Raw genomic sequence first — 20,226 nt, forward strand, 5'->3', positions numbered from 1 at the left:
AAAAATAGGGAAAAAGACCGATCTAAGGTGATTTGTTTTCGGTGTGACAAACCGGGTCACTTTGCGTCTGAATGTCCGGAACGACTCCAAAAATTACAAGAAGGTGATTTTTCGGAACGTGACGACAGCGACGAATCTGTTTTTTAAAAACGAAACGGGGTTGAAGAATTCTCTAGAAGGACTTAGAGATTCAGGGGTGATTGTTGGAATCCTAAGTAGAGTAGGACTTGGAGACCAACCTAGTTTTTAGGAAATCATAAACAAGTCGGTTTCTAGTTTCCTAATTGTAATCTAATTACAAGTCGGTAGTTAGGATTATATATATACATTGTTTTAGGTCGAGCTATGATCATTGGAAAACATTGTAAACACTGTGAGTTTTGAGTGATATTCTCACAATAATCAAAGAGCTATTTTGATTAATATAACTGTGTTTACATATTCTGATTCAGGCGGTTTGGTTAAGGGAGTTGTTAGCTGAGCTGACAGGAATGAAGAAACAGAAGGTGTTGATTCGCATAGACAATAAATCTGCAATTGCACTGTCAAAGAATCTTGTCTTTCATGGAAGAAGCAAACGCATTCACACTCGATTCCACTTTATTCGAGAGCGTGTGGAAAACGAGCAAGTGATTGTTGAGCATGTTTCGGGAGATAAGCAACGAGCAAATCCACTTACGAAGGCCTTAGCTCGAATAAGGTTCGCAAAGATGAGAGCGTTGCTTGGCGTGCAAGAATTACCCTCGACTCAGAAATTCAGGGGGTGATTGTTGGTGAATATATGAGTCCAATGTGGCAAGTTATGCGTGTTTGGTCCAGATCACAATTACTTGGAGTGCTGTCCAAGTTCTAGAGTCCTTGAGTCATAAAGAAACGTATATTAGGAAAGTGTAGATGTTCCTATAACAAAATCCTAGTTATATTCTATTGTGTTTTGTATAGTATATAATGAGATAGGATCCTGTAATCATCGATAGAAGTTTTTGAGTTATATTTCTTCAATAAAACAAACCTGCGAGTTTATGCAGTAATAGCTTCCTGTTTACCTTTACAATCCATTGAGTGTTGAACATTTTAGGGCTTTATGGGATACTCTAGTTACCATTGAATTACTTCTTACTTCTTAATATGACTCGTGACTGGTTTATCGAGTTTCTTAAACAAGAAAAATGACAGGTGGTCTCTCTAGAAAGAAGGATTACAAGGATTCCAAATTACAAACATCTTGTATGTATATTTACTTTCTAAGCATAAATATATTTTGCTTATATTCTCAAGTCTTATCTTCTTGTTATAAATATGATATATCATGGGTGCAGGGTTGTAAATTTAAGGGTTTAAAAGTCAAATATAAATTATATAAATGCAATTTTTATTATGCATTATGATGCCTTTACTTATGAATACTCATTTCTGAAAAATGATGCTTGAATCAATTATGTAGGAGACACATTAGTTAATATTTGGATATGGATGATTTCGGAGAGGTTTTCTTCAACAATGGCAGGTAAGTAATAATAAATATACCTAAACTTACATCTATAATCCAGACAGGAACTTTAAATTTATTTGGAAAACCGTTAGACTCGTAAGTGTCCATTCTCTTTTCACAATTTAAATCTTATTAGAATTATATTGAATTCTTAAGAAATAAAGGTTAATATGAAAAGGGCAAGTTTATTTCAAGCATTTGGCATATCCTATGATTGTTTGAATATTTATCTCATACATGAGTGATGACTTATTAGCACATTTATATTTGTTTTTATCTTTTCAAATATTTTGACATTTTCAAGATGGTTAGAACATGCATCTGTTGATTTGTAATTTTCAGTTTGTAGTTTAGATTATTTATATTACTCTCACTCAACTTTTCATATAACTCACACCCATTACCCCTACAGAGCACAAGAAAAAGAGTGTTGATAAAGACACATGTGATGCGAATCTGCAACAACTTGCATATGAATTTTCTATTTTTATTAATAAACCAAATATGTATTATTCATGTTTTTAACGTTATATTTCATTCAGATTTACCAAGAAAAGAAAAATACAAGTGTGGACACCCTCAAGACAAAGAAGACAAATATTCACAAAATCAAGAAAACGACATCATATTGAAGTTGAATTCTCTCCTTCAAGGTCCCTACTTTTATTAGCAGTGAATTTAATTTTGTTGTTATTTCCATTTTTACCTATAGTTGTGATGCTTCTTTTTTTAACAGTGAAATTGTTTTACATAAATTGATTTGTTTCTTTATAACATTGTGTTGATTTTGTAGGTATGTTAATAATAACTTCTATTATAAATTTTTTATTTTGTAGTCTTTCCTACAAGTTGTTTCAAGTAACTCTACAAACACACAAGGGGGCGAAGATGATTATTCAAAATATTGAGAATATTGTTGTTTTATGTTTTGATTAATTACTAACACGATGTGTAAACTTATTAAGCATTTTGGAAGATATTTTGTTTTAACTATTGATAATATTGTTGTAACACAAGTTAAATTTTAGTTTATGTAATGTTTTTGTGTTTTATATTTATTATATGAATTGTTTTTTAATATTCTATATTCCACTTAAATATATAAAAAAGTTGGACCTAATTTTTAAATATTGTTATTTTCTGGTAAAAATAATTGCTTTTAAAAAAATATAAAAATTGATTTTATTTTAGCAATTATATGATGGCACAAAAAAATGCTACAAAAAGGTTATAGTGACATATAAAAAGTGTCACTAAAACCCAAAAGGGCTGCAACGACACAATCAAAAAGTGCCACTAAAGGTTTTTAGTGGCAACGCTTCTAGTGACACTTATTTTTTGTGCCGCTGATTACCAACTAGGCTTTTAATGGCACTTTTTTGGTTTTTAGTGGCACATTTTCTATGCCACTAAATGTCGTTTTATTTGTAGTGAAGGGACCTTTTATACCTGTGGTCAGGGGAACAGATCCCCAATAGTATCTTATATTTTTTCAGGCATGACAGGACGAGACGGCCTTCGATTAGTAGATTGTGCCCCGCAGGTGGCTATTTGCTATTAGTGTAGAACTACCAGTTAGCAGATCACCGAGCACTACACATGTCACCCTGGGGCAACATGTACTCATTTGTCTTATCTGGAACGAAAGTTTCTCTCCTAAAGTGGGCCAATCCCGAGGCCAGATTGTCGGTGCTAGAACACAGGGTCTTATGGACAATGGTTTGCTCCCGGCTCTTGTCGGGTAGTGGGTTTTTGATGGGTCGTTCTTGAGTTGACGACGCTGTTATCCTTTGTCGTTACTCCGTGTGAGATACATCAACAATACCACTTATCAACGTAATCACACAAGATGGTCAATATATAAATAACCAAACCTATAATCTCTCATGGTATGATCGCCCATTCATTATCGCTCTCTCATACTTTTTTCCTTCATTTTTGTGGTCATATCGTTCTTTCTTTTTCCTTGAATCAATAACCCTCAAAGTAATCTCTTAGGTTAACACCCACGGTTCGTCTAACGATATGTGCTATTGTTTCGAGGTTTAAAGCAGATCTCGAAGCATGCCAACTACATAGTGATACCCCCTTAAGGTCCTAGTAACAACAATTTGTTTTACACGACCTAATCTTAAGTAGTAGGTCTTCTAAACCGATGTATTTTAACAATGTGTATTTTTATTCCTTGAATGGATAACTTACACACCTTCTAATCATATTCTTAATTTATACATTTGTCCTCCATAGGACTATGTCCCTCAAAGGTTCAATTAGTTAGCTAAAATGTAGATTTCCAACACACCTAATATGGTAACCTGACACACCATTTGGTACGCATAACTACTTTTTTTAGAGCAACTAGTCACACACACTCTAATATACTTTTAAATTACACTTTAATTATACATATCTCTAACTAGACTTGGACTCTTAAGTCTTAACCTAATTCATAAGTTTATGTTGCTAAATTTAGGTAATAAACTAACATATTTTTACATATGAAAGTAGAAGAGAGGGCTAAAATGAAAAACAAATCTCAGTTAGAAGAACACATACAATAAGAACAAACTTCAAGGACTAATCTTGCCGATCACAAACAATCCAGGTATAATTTATGTAAGTTTTACTTTTGGTTTCTGTTATCAGAAGTTAATCGCCATACACCATTTTTTTTTCGCGCGTAATTTATCGTCACCCGCTGAAATTTCAACCACCATAATCGGAACCCTAACGGGCCTTGTCACCGCCGTGAGGGATGATGAATCGGGTGCTGACAACGCCTGCCACCCGTCTCCGCCAACAATTTACGCGGCCGACGTCGAATACAATCGCCACAGATAAAGCTAACAGCGCGACGTTTTGGCATTACCAGATCCTCGATCCAAACGGAGAAGCTGTGACTCGATGGTACCAATTTTTCCTCGTGGTGTGCCTCGTCTCTCTCTTCATCGATCCCCTTTATTTCTACCTTCCATACGTCGGCGGAGACACCTGCATGACCAAAGATCACGCCGCCGCGATCGCCATCAATACCTGGCGTTCATTTGCAGATATTTTCTTCGTCGTTCACATCGTCATGAAGTTTCGCACTGCGTTTATTGCTCCAAGCTCTAAGGTTTTCGGCAGAGGCGAACTCGTTATGGACAAGCGTCAGATTGCTCGGCGATATTTGAAGTCTGATTTCGTAATTGATGTCGCTGCTATGCTTCCATTACCTCAGGCTAGTTTCTAATTCGTTATCAACATCCCCAATTTCATAGCTTAAGTTTTTATGTTTTCCTTGATTCTTCTATAGAAAATTAGGGCTTTGGTTGATTGTTACCGAATCAATTCATAGCTCGATCTGTTATGTAGAATTGTAAAGTGATTGGAAGTTGTTTTGTGTTGCAGATAGTTCACAAGCTGATCATACCAGCAACAAAAAAGAGCACCAAAGATCATGCTAACAATACACTATCACTCATCGTTCTGATTCAGTACATCCCTCGATTGTTTGTGATTTTTCCACTAAATCAGCGGATTATAAAATCTACAGGGTTTGTAGCTAAGACAGCTTGGGCAGGAGCTGCTTACAATCTTCTACTTTACATGCTAGCTAGTCATGTACGTAAGAATCAATCAATTTCAGTATTTCACCCAATTTTTCTAGGGTTCTTAATGATTCAGACATTGAATCTCATCTCCGTTGAATCTGACTCAGGTTCTTGGGGCTACATGGTATTCGATGTCTATAGGGCGACAGCATTCATGTTGGCAACAAGGGTGTAAAGAGGAGATGGCTGAAAAAGTTTGTATGAGTTTTTTGGATTGCAAAAGCATTGATAATCCAGATCGCAAGAAATGGCTTGAATCCACAAGCTTGAGAACTCTATGTGATGCTAGCAATGAATCTTCTCCTTTTAAATTTGGAATGTTTGCAGATGCTTTCACAAGCGAAGTTGCTTCTTCTAAGTTCTTCGAGAAGTATTTATATTGCCTTTGGTGGGGTTTGAGAAATTTGAGGTATGAATATGAAAATGAATAGATTAATTACTTCCGATTCCGATTCCAATTTTAATTTCTTCTTCTTTTTTCACAGTTCATATGGACAGAATCTGGAAACGAGCATCTATATCGGGGAGACATTGTTCTGCATCTTCATATGTATCGGAGGCTTAATTCTATTCGCACAATTGATAGGAAACATGCAGGTATATTAATTAATTAGGTTACATGATTTAATCAGTTGAGTTTATACGAGATGTTTTTGATTGATAAAAGATATGATGTTTGTATTGAAATGAAGACGTATTTGCAATCGATGACGTTAAGACTGGAAGAGTGGAGGATTAAAAGAAGAGACACGGAGGAGTGGATGAGACACCGTCAGTTACCGGAGGAATTAGCAGACAGAATCCGGCGATTTGTTCAGTATAAATGGCTGGCGACGAGAGGCGTCGATGAAGAATATATTCTCCAGTCGTTACCCATCGATCTCCGCCGTGAAATCCAACGCCACCTCTGCCTTAACCTTGTTCGACGAGTACGTTTTTGACTTTTTTTTCATAATTATTTTTATCTTTTATTCTTATAAAAAGATTATCCTTTTGTTTAATATAATGTAAAATAAATACATTAGATATTCTAAAACTTACAAAACTAGTTTTTTTTAGTTATAAAAAAAATATAAAAAGTTTGTAATGTTGAGAAATATATAAATTTTAGTAATTATATAACAATACTGATTGCATTCTTATGTAACTCCAAGTTCAAATTTATTTAATATAAATTTTCCTTTCTACAATAAGAAATTATATATACTGCTTATTTATTTATACCGATTTGTATAAAAGTTAAAAATAATATGAACGTTTTACTATATTATTTGGGTTGTTGAGCTGATGTGGCAAATTGTTTTTACTATTCGGATGCTTTAATGATATGTAGGTCCCATTCTTCTCACAAATGGACGACAACCTTCTGGACGCGATCTGTGAACGCCTGGTGTCATCCCTAAGCACGCAGGGCACATACATTGTTCGCGAAGATGATCCGGTAAACGAGATGTTGTTCATAATCCGTGGACAATTAGAATCCTCAACAACAGACGGCGGAAGATCTGGATTCTTCAATTCAATCACCCTCCGACCCGGCGACTTTTGTGGCGAAGAGCTACTCACGTGGGCCCTACTCCCCAACGCCACAAGCTACCCTTCCTCCACAAGATCTGTCCGAACCCTAACTGAAGTCGAAGGCTTTGCGTTACGCGCCGAAGATTTAAAATTCGTCGCGAATCAGTTCAAATACCTACACAGTAAAAAACTCCAACACGCGTTCCGGTATTATTCCCATCAATGGCGGACATGGGGCGCGGCTTTAATTCAAGCAGCGTGGCGCAAATATAAAAGAAGAAAGCTCGCAAAGGAATTGGCTCTACAGGAGTTGATGGAGGGGTTTTATTATGAGGAGTCGGGTACCGATGGTACTCCGGGCAGTAGCAGCGAGCAGCAGTTTGGGGTTGGGGCGACTGTTTTGGCGTCGAGGTTTGCTACGAATACAAGAAAAGGAATCGGTCATCATAAAGTTGCTTCTGTTGATTCGTCTACGAGTCTTAAAATGCCTCAATTGTTTAAACCGGATGAGCCTAGGTTTTGAAAGTGACAAAGGTACAACATACACTGCATATGGTACAAGTTTAAGAAGCTTGGATCTGTCCAAAGGCCGAAAATGTTGATGCATGGGATGGTGGGTGTTTGTTGTAATTAGTAAATAGTATAGGGATCTGTTGTGTCACTTTCTATTTATTTTGTAATCCCAAATACGGAATAGTGGAATACCTTTTGTTTTGTATATATATTTGGAGCCAAAAACGATTGTTGAGACTAAGTTATGTCGGATTTCTATTTTCAAGTGGTAAGATATCGTTTACTGATCTATTTGGTTATGTTTGTCATGTTTGACGTTTTATTATTAGCAGATTAAATAAGTAAAAGAACTAACTGAAAAATAATTGAATTAAACAAGTCAAATCAAAAGATGTTTAATTGTTTTTTTAAGACATAAAATGTAGAGTAGATTATATGTTTGGTCTCGAGGTTTGTTCAGTATAACATCTTAGTCCAAGTTGCCGATTGTTTCAAGTTTGATCCCTATTTCAAATTAAATTAACAGGTTTGATCTTTCCCTTTTCATTATTTTCCCTTCCACCGTTAACACCCATCATGTGCAACTCACATGAGGTCATTTATGTCATTTTCCTTCATTTTCTTTATAAAACACAGGTGTAAGACTCATGTATATTTAAAAGAAAATTTAAATATAAAACTCAAAATATTTGAGAAGTTTGAATTTATAAGAAAATTGAGAAAAATATTGAATTATAAAAATTAAAGTGTTTTTTTTTCTCTTTTAAATTTAAACAAATGATTTAGATAAATAAATAAAGAAAATTAATGAAACTTTAATTTAGTAATTTTGAAATTGGAAGAAAAGTCCATTAATGAAATTGATATGCATTTATTATTAGATTTAAATAATATATGAAATTTAATAAAATAGAAAAACCATAAAATGACATTTGAAATAAAAATTAATTTAAAATAATTATAAAATTACATGTGACAAAAAGATCTTTATTTATTAGAGTAGATTTCATTCTTCAACTTTTTGTAAAAATAAATTTTCCCTCAGCTAGTACTTGTCCATGGTTGACCGACCAAATCGGTTGGTCGTCGGCTCCCGAATTTTGTCAGGTTTGTGGTGTAACTTGTGGAGAAAAAGCCGTCACCTCCTTTGAAGCGGAGTAGCTCTAGGTCACATGTAATATATATATATATATATATATATATATATATATATATATATATATATTTCAACTTTTACATATTGTTATATCTTTATAATTATTGTTGGAAGTAAATAATAATATTGTGTTCTATAATTACTCTTTACTCTTATTGTTATTAATAAAAATATGTGTTTATTGTTATAGACTTTGTTTGGGGTGTTCAAAAACTTGTGGACCCGGAAACAAAAATACACAATTTTTCATGACAGCACATCATTAGTTGAACCAGAGCCTTTTGTCGAATTCGTTCCACCGAGCAATATTTCTTGACAAGCCCATACTCTCCAGGCTTCCGATCATGTTGGATTATCATGAAAGTGTTTCCTCTTCCCATTTATGCATGCTAAAAACAAACCCTCTTAAAGCAAAATTACTGCCTTATAATCTTTTCTCCTAAGGCAAAACATCTAATATAATTCAAGGTCTATTTTTACACATAAAAATATGTCTCAATGAGTTCTCAAGTTAGACATTACTCTGATAGCCTACAGTTTTAAAACGCTATTATTAACAAAAAATTGTACATTATCATACATAGTGTATGAAGTAGTTCGTAGATATACAACCGATTCAAGATGTTCAAGCTTCTCCTAAAACTAGTGTGTAGTTCATATGACATGCACATTTGCAACAACATTTTTCGCAAGACACAAACAAATTGCAATTGGTTTTGGTCAATTTCAGGTTTTGTCAAAAAAAAAAAAAAAAAAAAAAAGGTTTTTGGTGGCTGTGGCATACATTGGTGTTGTTAGTGGTGAAAAATGATGGCGGTGGTGGTATAAAGTGGTGTTGGTTGTATATTCTAACTTACTTTACTAAATCTAAACATCAAGAAAAATAAAATAAAAAAGACAGGGACCAAAAGTGCAATATTTGCCAACCATAGTGACCATCAATGTCAAAATTTCAAAACTAGGACTAAAAGTGGATAAATGTGCCAACCACCTGAACCAAATGTGTAATTTACTCTAAAATTTATCGTCTTGCTTGCATCTTATTTATATGAGAATGTATAAAAAGATAGTTACAAACTATAAAATGTTAAAAGAAGCAACGCACACTTCAAATGCTGTTTATTACCAAACCTTGCAAAAAATTTACGAAATACCACCCTTTTTTGAAACCGTTTAATTACGTCTTCCACGAGTTTTGACAATACTATATATAATATATTATAATAAGTTTTCCTTTTTGTGGGGTTCTGTGTTTAATATAAGGATTTTTGAATGAGAAGTATTTCGTACACATTAAAAATATTGAGAAGCATTTAATGACAAAAAAAATAATAATTAAAGAAGCGCATTGGCAAAACTTGAGCATGTGACAAAGAAGTGAATAGCATGCAATTCGAAATGAAACAATATACTCCATGTTTAGGACAAATACCTAAACTACATAATAATACTTCAATCGCCTTCTTTCAAACTTAATGCAAAAGCATTTACAAGTGAAAAAAAATAATACTCGAGGGGAATTTAAAATAAAAAAAAAAAATCAAACAGTAGTCAATAATATGGAAATGTATATAGGTTTTGGTGTGTTACAAACCCTCACGGGTAACACTAGTAGTGACACGTAGGACGGCTTGTGCACTTAATTTTGGAAGATTAGATTCACAGAATTGGTCCCAAGAATAATAATGTACCTGAGGAGGAGGTTGAGGTTGTTGGACAGATGAGGATGATGACGTGTCCTGTTCTGATTGGTCAGAAGGTGGTGGTACTGGTATGTCAATGTCTTGTTGTGGAGCCAAAACAGGGGATTTAACGTATGCAGTTTGTAGGTCCAATAGGAGGGCTCGGGCAGCCTCTCGTGATTCGGGCAGCTGGTCACTTAGTTGGGATGAAGCAATTTGAATCAATTTGTCAATCCCGTATTCTTTGATTCCATCAGCCCCCTTCATAAGAAATAAAATAATCAATAATTACTTTTACCTTTACCAAATTCGATGCATAAAATGTAAAACATTATATTTTTCATTAAAAAGAAAAAAACATTTAAAAAAAAAAGTGGTATGAAGAATGAATACTTACAAGTTGTGGGACACTACGAGAAACACACAATGAAGCCTTTGCACGAATACGAGGATTTCGGTGTTTAAGATAAGGTTGCAATTTAGGTAACAACAAAACAGGGGAAACTGAAATTGTTAAAGTTATTAAAGCCTTTTCAGCAGCCTCACATACAAATCTCTTGTCTTGAGAAGATTTCAGAAGAAGTTGCACAAGCTATAAAACCAAAACATAATTCACCCAATTAGAACACCCAATTAGATCAGATGTATGTTGAAAACAAACAATTACCATAGGATCCAAAGAATCAACTACAAGGTCCCCAAATGCTTTGAAAATGTCAGCAGATGTCATGATTGCAGTTTTGCAAACAGCACTTCTTGGATTCTTCAAGGCTTTCACAACAAGGGTAATCACATTGTCCCTGTTAATTGAGGAGACAATGGTCAAGAGAAGGGTAAAATCGTCAATTTCTACTGGTATGTAATGGAAAAGAGAAAAGCTTACAGTATGTCATGCAAGGCTTCCTTGTGGTATATTGAAAAACGGCGTACATTGTTGAGTGTTTCACAAAGGGAAACCCACTCTCTAGACTCTAATCCAGATAGAAGCACCTTAGAGGAAACAAGAATGTCATAAATAAGTAAAATAACATCATAGTTTCACACAGATATCATATTAGGTGATAACATACTTTGAGACTATTTTCAACATCTTCAAGATCTTCAAGTTTCTCAGATTCAATGTATTCAACTTCTGCAACTGCCACCTCAGCGCTAGCATGTGCGTCTTCGGTTCCTTTCACAGGTGGTTCAACTAAAGGAACAATGTTTTTTCTTGGTTCAACATATGGCTTTGTTAAGATGTCTTTACTTGAGCTCTCGTTTGTTCTCTCAGATTTAGGCAGCAAGTTAAGATCTCTAAGAGCAGTTTCAGACATCATTGTACAGCTGTAACATAAATTGAGAGAGTTAAGGTTCAAACATCTGGAATATAAGTATATAACTATTATTGGAGATGAGTTTTCAGATTTGGAGGTTGATAGTTGGCAATGTTTGTGATCAGGGATGAACATTCAGTGCATATGAAATGATCTTTTACTACCAAAGTCATTAAGATCAGTATCAAGAATCATAGTTTGTTGTCACATGACACCAGCTTGCAACTTACATCACAGATCATCTTCAACATGACCCACACATAGACAATGTCAAGAATTTCATAGCATACAAAGATTCACAGATTATAGATCAACCAAAACAAAGTATAAACATCTACCAGAACAAAATCCAAGAGTCAGATCCTTGTGGGAGGAAACTAAACTAAAACAAATGGTAACTAAATGAAACATCAGCTTACAAACTCATGATTTCAATGCTTAAGAAAAGATGTTTCATTGCAAGCACAAATCTACGCATAGTAGACCATATAACACACGAATCTGCATAGAGAACTGTAGAACACTCCTAGCACAGTCTGAAAACCAAAAGACTCAACATAACAATCGTGCAAGTTGAAATTACACGATGCGCCACGAACAAACCCTATAATGTTCAACGGATTTGTAAACGGCATCTTCGAATTCAAAATCATTTGGAGAAATAAACAATGCTACAACAAGCAAAGAGAGGAAGAAGAGAGCAAAATACCTCGGATTTGCTCTTTGCTTTGACCAGGAAGTTGTGATTCAGACCGACAGATCCAACAATAGAACCCCTATCTGCATTTGGCAAGTAGTTCAGACGACGACAAATACAGATTTGAAATCGCAATCAATTATTAAGCGAATATAATGCATTAAAGCGAATATAAACAGTGCACAAACAGTAAAAATGGTGATAACTGAATCGATAAAAATAACAAATAACCTTAACAGGAGAAAAACAAAACGGAAGCAAAACGATCAGATTGAAGCAATGAGTGCACGTAGAAATGTGAACTTTTAGGGTTTTAGAAGCGAGGTTGTCACCGGCGTCGGGAAAACGACGGCAGATGATGTTATTACCGACGTACGGACGGCAAACACGGGAAAATTAACAAGTCACCGCCGAGGAGAATGGAGATGTAGGGATAAATGGGGTGGTGGAAAATTCAGAATGGCCCTTGATTTATGGTATGAAGTGACGTTTCAACCCCAAAGTTAAAAGCGATGGGTTATCACTTATCATTAGTTGGTGATTAATTATTTAATTAGGGAGGGGTGTACTTATTTGTATCAAAATTAAAAAGAAGTGGGGGAAGATTTTGAATTTAAAAAAAAAGAAAAAAAATTTTGGATTTGAAATAAGGAAAGTATCCGTGGACATTATCGCCAATTGGCGATTAAGTTTCATAATTTGATTAGTCTCACTCTCCACAAAATCAAATATCAATATTTTAGAGAAACTAGTTGTGAGAATTTTATTATGTAAGGTTAAAATAAATTATTTAAATTTGAAATTTTTTGAAATTTAAAATTTAAAATTTGAATTTAAAAGGAAACATATTAAATACAAGAATAGTAATATTGTATTTATTGATTATTTTTAATTAAAGCAATTATTAATTGAGCTGTAAATGTCATATGTCAATTAAGAAAAAATAAAAAATGACAAATGGAAAAACATTTATTCAAAAATATTAGAAAATAACATGTGTCCAAATAAAAGAAAATGACATGTAGCAAAAAGATTTTGATTTATTAGGAAGGATCGAAAAGTTATGCACTTAAATAACCATAAACTAGGTTTATATTACCGGTTTCAGCCAATTTTATTTGTTCGTGAACATATCTCGCAAATGAGGAACAAAAGGTCTCTATTTTTAAAAGTTATTTTTGTCGTTTTCATCTGGATTTTGTCTATGTCCCATGAGTAACAAGCGACGATCATTCTATTTTTTGCACCAATGGGTCATCGATTGAATGAAGTACTCGAACTGCAAGTAACGAATCGAAGAAGTTTTAAGAACGTATGGATGAGTATGTTTTGTTCTTATATGTTATTTGTTTTATTATTGTGGTTTTACAAACCTACACTAGGTTTAAACTTGTAAAAACCACGATTGATAAAGTAAAATAACATAGATTTTAAAAATAAAAACATAATTTTGTTTGTCCAATAAAATAAGATTTCATAAACATTAATCATTTTCAAAATAAATACGACCGAAATGATGAATAATAATTGCTTCAACTTATATTAATAATAAAAAGTATCGACAAATTTTAAAAAATTATACTGAATCACAAATGTTCAAAGACTTTTTTGAATACAACATTAAATGTCATATTGCTAAGTTTACACTTTTGTCTAAAATAAACGTTTTTAATCCATCTATGTGTTTAATTTTTACAAGGGGTAAAGGTGGAAGTAATACAAAATAAGTTTAATACTTGTTTGACTTAAAAAGTATTCCATAACAATTATTACCCAAAATCCATTTCTTGTCATCAATTCATTAACAACCATTTCTTGTTTTCTAAGCTTCTAATATAATATGACACCCTCTTAATCTCTATCTCTATATATATTAAAAAAGAAACCTTATTACATCACCTTCAACAATCAGACCCATTGATTGACTTTTCTTAATAGTTTTCCACCTTTGGATCAATTTGATGATGTCATCCTCACAAAAAAAATCAAACGCCTTTTCTTTTAAAAAATGCATACGCATGCAAATCCGTAATGTCTCCACATTACACCATGAAACCACCATCAAACCACATCTCCTATGTCTCTCTTCATACTTCGGAACAAGATTATAGCCATCCTCCTTACGCTGCCGATACAATCTTCCTAAAGGTTCTTAGCTTCAATAATACCATCCCTTATATTTCACTGTTTTTTCTATCTTCTTCTTGACGACCCATTCAGATTTTCACATTGCAGGTTTTAGGGGTGGGGGAAATGGTTTCTTAACGAAGAAACCGAAGAAGATGTCTGATTGTTTCAATTGATTTTAAGGCGCTATGTACAACATTTTTACAATTTTTTCTTTCATATACGATTTGATTCTCAAATCAAATGTCGATTTCATGACTGCATCCCAATTTTGAAACGACAAATTCAAATCTTTCTTTCCTTTCATAATGGTATTTAATTATATTGACGAGATTCAATTTTGAAATCCCTAATTCGCTCCCAAAATCTCACCACTTTCTATATACCTAGGGTTATGATATTAATTCGAAGGAATGATTGAACATGCAAAGTGTTAGGTAAGAAGCGCAAGAAGGATTGGTTGCTGGAGGTTTCTTATCAATGGTAATCATCCAAATATTCTTCCTTTTCATCTATATTATGTTGATATTGATTGATCGATTTTATGTTGATATTGAATGCTCTCCGATGGCCATGGAGGTTTCTAGGTATTTCGCCTATCATTATCAATGGATATAATTATCGTGGATTTGTTGGTTATTGACGTGATAGTGTTTTTTTCTTCCTAAGATGCATAACGATGCATATTTTATTAGTGAAGGTAGGACTCTAGCTGTTTATTGAATGCCCAAGTGTTGATTTTAGTAAGAGGTACGAAATGTTGAAATCCCTATTATGGCAATTTTTTCTATAATTTGTGTCTCTTTGGTTGAATGGAATGGAAGGGAAATCATGGAAACGTTGTCACCACCGAGCAACCACCACCACTGTTGCTAAACTCCATCGCCGCTAATCAGTAGATCTTCAAGGTTTTGTTGTTTGTAAAAAAAATCTCCATTTTCTGAAATCTTATTACTTTTCTTTTCTCTTTTTTTTTGGTGTTTTCGCAAAGTGGTTTCTGATTTGGTTTAAATCTTTGTCGTATTTAGAAAATAAATATGAGTTTTCATATGGCAAGTTACAATATTAGGTTGCATATTGAATTGACCACGGGAGACGGGGATTCAAATTTTAGATATGTTAGTGGTGCTCAAGGAAATATTGATCTTCATTTACGAAAGGTACAGTTTAAGTTGGTTTTCTTATAGGATTAATATTAATATTTTTTTGTATTAAATGAATTTTGTAGATTGGTAAATCTAGGGATTACAATGGAGAATGCAATTGAGCCCTTGATCCAACTAATTGAAAGCCATGTGTGTTTGGTTGGTTCTCATGCGAAAAGGAGGGTATACATTATTTGTCTCCACATAACTCGTAGCCCATTCATAGGGATTTTTTTTGTTTCTTTACCAACTTTGTCAACTGGGCTAAAGAGTTCACAATATTTGATGATGTGTAGGTCTAAATACATAAAGGAATGTCATATGGAGTTCTAGGCAAGAATAAGAATGTAATGAATGAAATGTAAGTTTACACACATGTCCAATAAATGTGTAAAATCTCAATTTTTGTAGGTTTGATTTGTATTTTTAACGATTGATTTATGGGATTTTCATTGAAATATGTTTGTTAGGTTCAATTTAAATATAATTCTCCAGTTTTACCAAAGGAAAAAAATTGATTTTTATCATCTTTATGGAATTATGGGTATTACAAATTTGTATTTTTAGAATTATTTTGTTGATAATTGGCTCTTGAGTTTTTTTATCAGCATGGAGTGATATTTGGTAATTTTTGGATGTCAAGGGTAGATTTGTCCAAAATGAAAAATGAAAAAAAAAATTAAAAAAAAAACTAACTCCTAATAACAAGGATCTCGGTAACTTTGTGAATAATAACACTTTTACCACTAACTCTGTGGATGTTGATGCATGAATGAGCCCGATCATGGCCAAAGAATTTCAACAGCTACGACAGATGATCTCAAACGTACCTAGTGTAGTCCAGCCTATACCGGAAGTTTCCCCAACAAGCCATAGGATCTCAAGATTCGCTCTTGCGATTTCTGACACCGAAATCCCAAAGCGCTTCCAAACTCCCAACATGAAGCCTTATGATGGGACTACAAATCCTGAAGAACTAGTGATCTCTATCGGGTGGTTCAGGATCCTAAGGAATCCCTTAGGGATTTCGTGAATAGGTTTGGTAGGGAAGCTCTGAGTATCCCCAACATCGATATGGCAACTGCCATAGAAGCCTTCAAAATGGGCTTGAAGAAAGACTCCCCTTTCTACGAAGACCTTGTAACGACTCCTTGCAAAATAATGGACGAAGTAAGGAACAGAGACCTAAGGCTCATAAGGCTCGAAGAAGACAAGGAGATCCAAAAGAGGAGCAACCCACCAAGCTCCTATGATAACCCCAATAGGAAGGCTGACTCCTTGACCCAGAGATCCTATAAGTCTAAACCTTATTCCAGACTCGATCATCATAGGGTTAATGCCCTCGAAGATGAAGGGGAAGAAGAAGAATTTCCTAAGATCACTGACTACTGTTTCTCTGTGGATGTTTCAAGTTTAATATTTGCCATGCAGGATCTTGGCGATAAAACAAGATGGCCAAGAAAGGGGGAAAAGTCCACCGCTTGGAAAGACAAGTCCAAATGGTGCGCATACCACAAGGACTTTGGTCACATTACTAAAGATTGCATAGCCCTACGAAAGATGATTAGTGACCTACTCAACAAAGGGATACCTCAAGGAGATCCTTGGAAGAAGAAAAGAAAAATCCAAAGAAAAGGATCATGATCCTCATAAGACCCTAGAAAAACCAAGATCCCCTCCCACGGATGCTAAGGTAATCAATGTAATCTCTGGAGGATCTGACATTTGTGGCACTTCAAATTCTGCAACAAAAAGACATGCTAAAGTGTCAAAGACGGAGAAAGAAGAAAGGCCACAAAAGAACACACCAATCACAAATGATAAGGAAGTTACCTTCGACGAAACATATAGAACAGATGTCCATGATCCTCATCACGACGGACTGGTGATCAGTCTTTACATTGCCAACCATTTTCTCAGAAGGATCCTTGTCGATGGAGGATCCTCAGTCAACATCATACCCATGGATGCTTTAAAAATTATGAACATCCCTGGAGCCAAAATAATCAAAAGATCCTCAGTACTGATTGGATTCAATGGCGAAACAAAATATATAGTCGAGAGATAAAGCTACCTATCTATATAGAGGGGGTAAACTCTATGCAACGCTTTTGTGTAATTGATACATTATCCTCCTATAATGTTATACTAGGTAGACCATGGATCCACGATATGAAGGCTTTCCCCTCGACATATCATCAGTGGGTCAAGATACCCACCCCATGGGGGACAGTAAAAATCACAGGTGACCAACAAGAATCCAAGGAATGCTACAAGACTTCGATGAAATCGTCAACGGTACCACGACAAGGATAGCAATTAAAGCAAGGGGCACGAGATGTGCCGGAAACAAGAGAGCATAATGTAAAGGAAGTGCCCCTAAACCTTGAGGATCCTAAAGCCAAAGTCCTCATAGGATCCTCAATGTCAAAACAAATCGAGAAAGAACTAATAAAGTTCTTAAAAGATAGAAGCAAAACATTCGCCTGGAAGCATGAGAATATGACAGATATAGACAAAAATATTATAACTCGTAAACTTAACATTAATCCTTCTTTTAGACCAATACACCAAAAAAGAAGAAAGTTAGCACCTAAAAGAAACCAGATCATCCAAGAAGAAGTAGGAAATCTCCTTAAAACAGGGATGATCAAAGAAGTCAACTTCCCAAGATGGCTAGCCAACGTGATCGTCGTGCAGAAGAAGAACGGAAAATGGAGAGTATGTGTGGACTATACATATCTAAATAAGGCATGTCCCAATTATCCTTTCCCCCTAACACACATAGACTCCATGATAGATGTTACGACTGGTCATGAACTGCTAACATTTATGGATGCATCATTGGGTTTCCAACAAATCCAAATGGAACCATCTAACCAACAGGATACTGTATTCATTACCCTAAAAGATATATACTGTTATACTGCCATGCCCTTTGGTCTTAAAAATGCAGGGGCAACATACCAAAGGTTAGTTAATCAGATGTTCAAAGACAAACTGGGGGACACCATGGAAGTATACATCGATGACATGGTGGTAAAATCAAAGAAAGTTGAGGATCATCTCAAGGATCTTGAAGAGGCCTTCAACATACCAGACGAATACAACATGAAGTTGAACCCTTCTAAGTGCAACTTTGGAATGAGATCAGGCAAGTTCCTTGGATACATGGTGACTAAAAGAGGAATAGAAGCAAGTCCGGAGCAAATAAAAGCCATCATCGATTTAAGATCCCCATCCTCGACAAAGGATATTTAGAGACTAACAGTAAGAGTAGCAACACTTAACTGGTTCATCTCAAGATCCTCAGAAAGGTGAGCCTTTCTATGATATCTTGAAGAAGAACAAAAGGTTTGAGTGAACTAGAGACCACAAAGATGCTTTTCAGGTACTTAAAAATTATTTAAGTTTTGCACCCTTGATAGTGAAACCACTAGATGGGGAACCACTCCTCCTATACCTTTCAATATCCTCTAGCGCTGTAAGTGTCATTTTTAGCCAAGGATCTCTACGGGGACCAACATCCCATCTACTACGTAAGTAGAAATCTCTTGGATCCTGAGACCAGGTATTCCCATATTGAGAAACTAATACTTGCACTAGTAAATGCTTCCACAAAGTTAAGACACTATTTTGAAACACATACTATACATGTAAGAACTATTACCCCATTAAGAATGTTATGTGCAAACCAGAGATGTCAGGTAGGATGGCAAAGTGGTCCGTGAAGCTAAGCACATACGACATCAAATATGAACAAAGAATAACAATAAAGTCACAAGCACTAGCAGACTTTGTGGTTGATTTCAGTGATGATCTACAACCTAAACCAGAATTGGAAAGCATGGAACTCCAAAAAGAAGAAAGCATGGGAAGATGGACACTCTTCACCAACGGATCCTAAAATTTAAAGGAACATGCCTTGGGATCATGCAAAAATCGCCACATGGGTACATCATACCCCAAGCAATCAGCTGCGAATTCGATGCCTGATGATTGACAGATTTGTTCCGAGCGGGGCTCGATTTCGGGCGGGGTCCGATGCTGAGCGGGGCTCGATTCCGGCGGGGCCCATTATATGTTTTATATGTATGGTATGTGGTATTTTGTGGATCTCACTAATCTTTGTGCTTACGATTTTCATTTTATGTTTCAGGTACTTCTGGTTCAAAGGGGAAGAGCTCAGGATGACTACATTGCACGCACCACATTGTTCCGCATTTTATATGACTTTGATGTATTTGGATGTTTATTGACATATTCTTATTTCATTATGGTTTTGTGAACATGATCATAATGATGGTTTTATTATTTAAAAAAATGAATTTTTTTGTCTTAATTTTTGGGACGTTACAGTCATCCAATAAATGTTTCGTTGACAATGCATTGAAGTTTGTCTTTATGAGGCGTTGGAGGAGTATCCAACATATGTTTCGTTGACGATGCCTTGAGGTGTGTATTGGTCGTAGGCTTTAATATAAGATTCAATGATATTTTGGTAAAACTAAAATAATTGAATTAGACTTCGACTTCTTTTATCATCATATTTGCCCATTTGGGAGGAAACTTAGTAATGATTATTACGGATCATCATATCTCTTCTTTTTCATATAGTTTTTTTTTTTAAATTAGGAACATGAATATATATATATATATATATATATATATATATATATATATATATATATATATATATATATATATATATATATATATATATATATTGATGCGACATGGTCACTGGGCGTCGGTCTTTGCTGCTTGTATCCGCTCTTGTTAACCTGCAAAGTCACAACAGGGTGAAACCGTCATCCGTTCTCCGAGAGGGATCCCAGGAAAACGCTCTGAAGGTCAAGTCAGTGGACGGACTGTAACGCCCGTGTTTCTAGGCTAGACATTAATATTGACGTTATAGTCTAGGTTAACCTTTGTAACTCATTTTGAAGAAATGAAAAGGAATTATGTGAATATTATGTGAATTATA

At 34.8% G+C, this 20,226-nt stretch overlaps 2 protein-coding genes and 1 long non-coding RNA gene across 3 annotated transcripts; 2 read left to right on the forward strand and 1 right to left on the reverse strand.

The window, feature by feature from the left end:
* The first annotated feature begins 4,201 nt into the window (after nucleotides 1–4,201).
* LOC145103695 (cyclic nucleotide-gated ion channel 18-like) lies at nucleotides 4,202–7,297 on the forward strand. The gene is made up of 6 exons (XM_079040982.1): nucleotides 4,202–4,712; nucleotides 4,883–5,095; nucleotides 5,193–5,494; nucleotides 5,571–5,682; nucleotides 5,778–6,014; nucleotides 6,419–7,297. Exons 1-6 carry the CDS (start codon nucleotides 4,248–4,250, stop codon nucleotides 7,124–7,126), a joined length of 2,037 nt encoding a protein of 678 aa, XP_078897108.1. The 5' UTR covers nucleotides 4,202–4,247; the 3' UTR covers nucleotides 7,127–7,297.
* Nucleotides 7,298–9,639: 2,342 nt separating this feature from the next.
* On the reverse strand, nucleotides 9,640–12,336 carry LOC145109477 (uncharacterized). The gene is made up of 7 exons (XM_079046643.1): nucleotides 12,199–12,336; nucleotides 11,980–12,050; nucleotides 11,025–11,280; nucleotides 10,838–10,944; nucleotides 10,622–10,754; nucleotides 10,352–10,546; nucleotides 9,640–10,215 (listed from the first exon to the last, which is right to left on the reverse strand). The coding sequence occupies exons 3-7, from the start codon at nucleotides 11,271–11,273 to the stop codon at nucleotides 9,859–9,861; spliced, it is 1,041 nt and encodes a 346-aa protein (XP_078902769.1). The 5' UTR covers nucleotides 11,274–11,280; nucleotides 11,980–12,050; nucleotides 12,199–12,336; the 3' UTR covers nucleotides 9,640–9,858.
* A 1,676-nt stretch (nucleotides 12,337–14,012) lies between these two features.
* On the forward strand, nucleotides 14,013–15,649 carry LOC145103696 (uncharacterized). The gene is made up of 6 exons (XR_013706800.1): nucleotides 14,013–14,115; nucleotides 14,203–14,405; nucleotides 14,485–14,577; nucleotides 15,164–15,254; nucleotides 15,323–15,422; nucleotides 15,536–15,649. It is a non-coding gene; the product is annotated as an uncharacterized LOC145103696 (long non-coding RNA).
* Nucleotides 15,650–20,226: the final 4,577 nt, after the last annotated feature.

Source organism: Lactuca virosa, chromosome 4 (assembly GCF_052849685.1).
Source record: "Lactuca virosa cultivar CGN04683 chromosome 4, Lactuca_virosa_CGN04683_v6, whole genome shotgun sequence".
Lineage (NCBI taxonomy): Eukaryota > Viridiplantae > Streptophyta > Magnoliopsida > Asterales > Asteraceae > Lactuca > Lactuca virosa.

Excerpts from the sequence above, each read along its gene's own strand:
- LOC145103695 (XM_079040982.1), top strand. The coding sequence starts at position 4,248 with ATGATGAATCGGGTGCTGACAACGCCTGCCACCCGTCTCCGCCAACAA. Across the intron at positions 5,683-5,777 it reads AATTGATAGGAAACATGCAG|ACGTATTTGCAATCGATGAC; the intron begins GTATATTAATTA and ends ATTGAAATGAAG. Across the intron at positions 6,015-6,418 it reads GCCTTAACCTTGTTCGACGA|GTCCCATTCTTCTCACAAAT; the intron begins GTACGTTTTTGA and ends AATGATATGTAG.
- LOC145109477 (XM_079046643.1), bottom strand. The coding sequence starts at position 11,273 with ATGATGTCTGAAACTGCTCTTAGAGATCTTAACTTGCTGCCTAAATCT. Across the intron at positions 10,755-10,837 it reads GAAGCCTTGCATGACATACT|GGACAATGTGATTACCCTTG; the intron begins GTAAGCTTTTCT and ends CTCAATTAACAG. Across the intron at positions 10,216-10,351 it reads CTCGTAGTGTCCCACAACTT|GGGGCTGATGGAATCAAAGA; the intron begins GTAAGTATTCAT and ends TTTCTTATGAAG.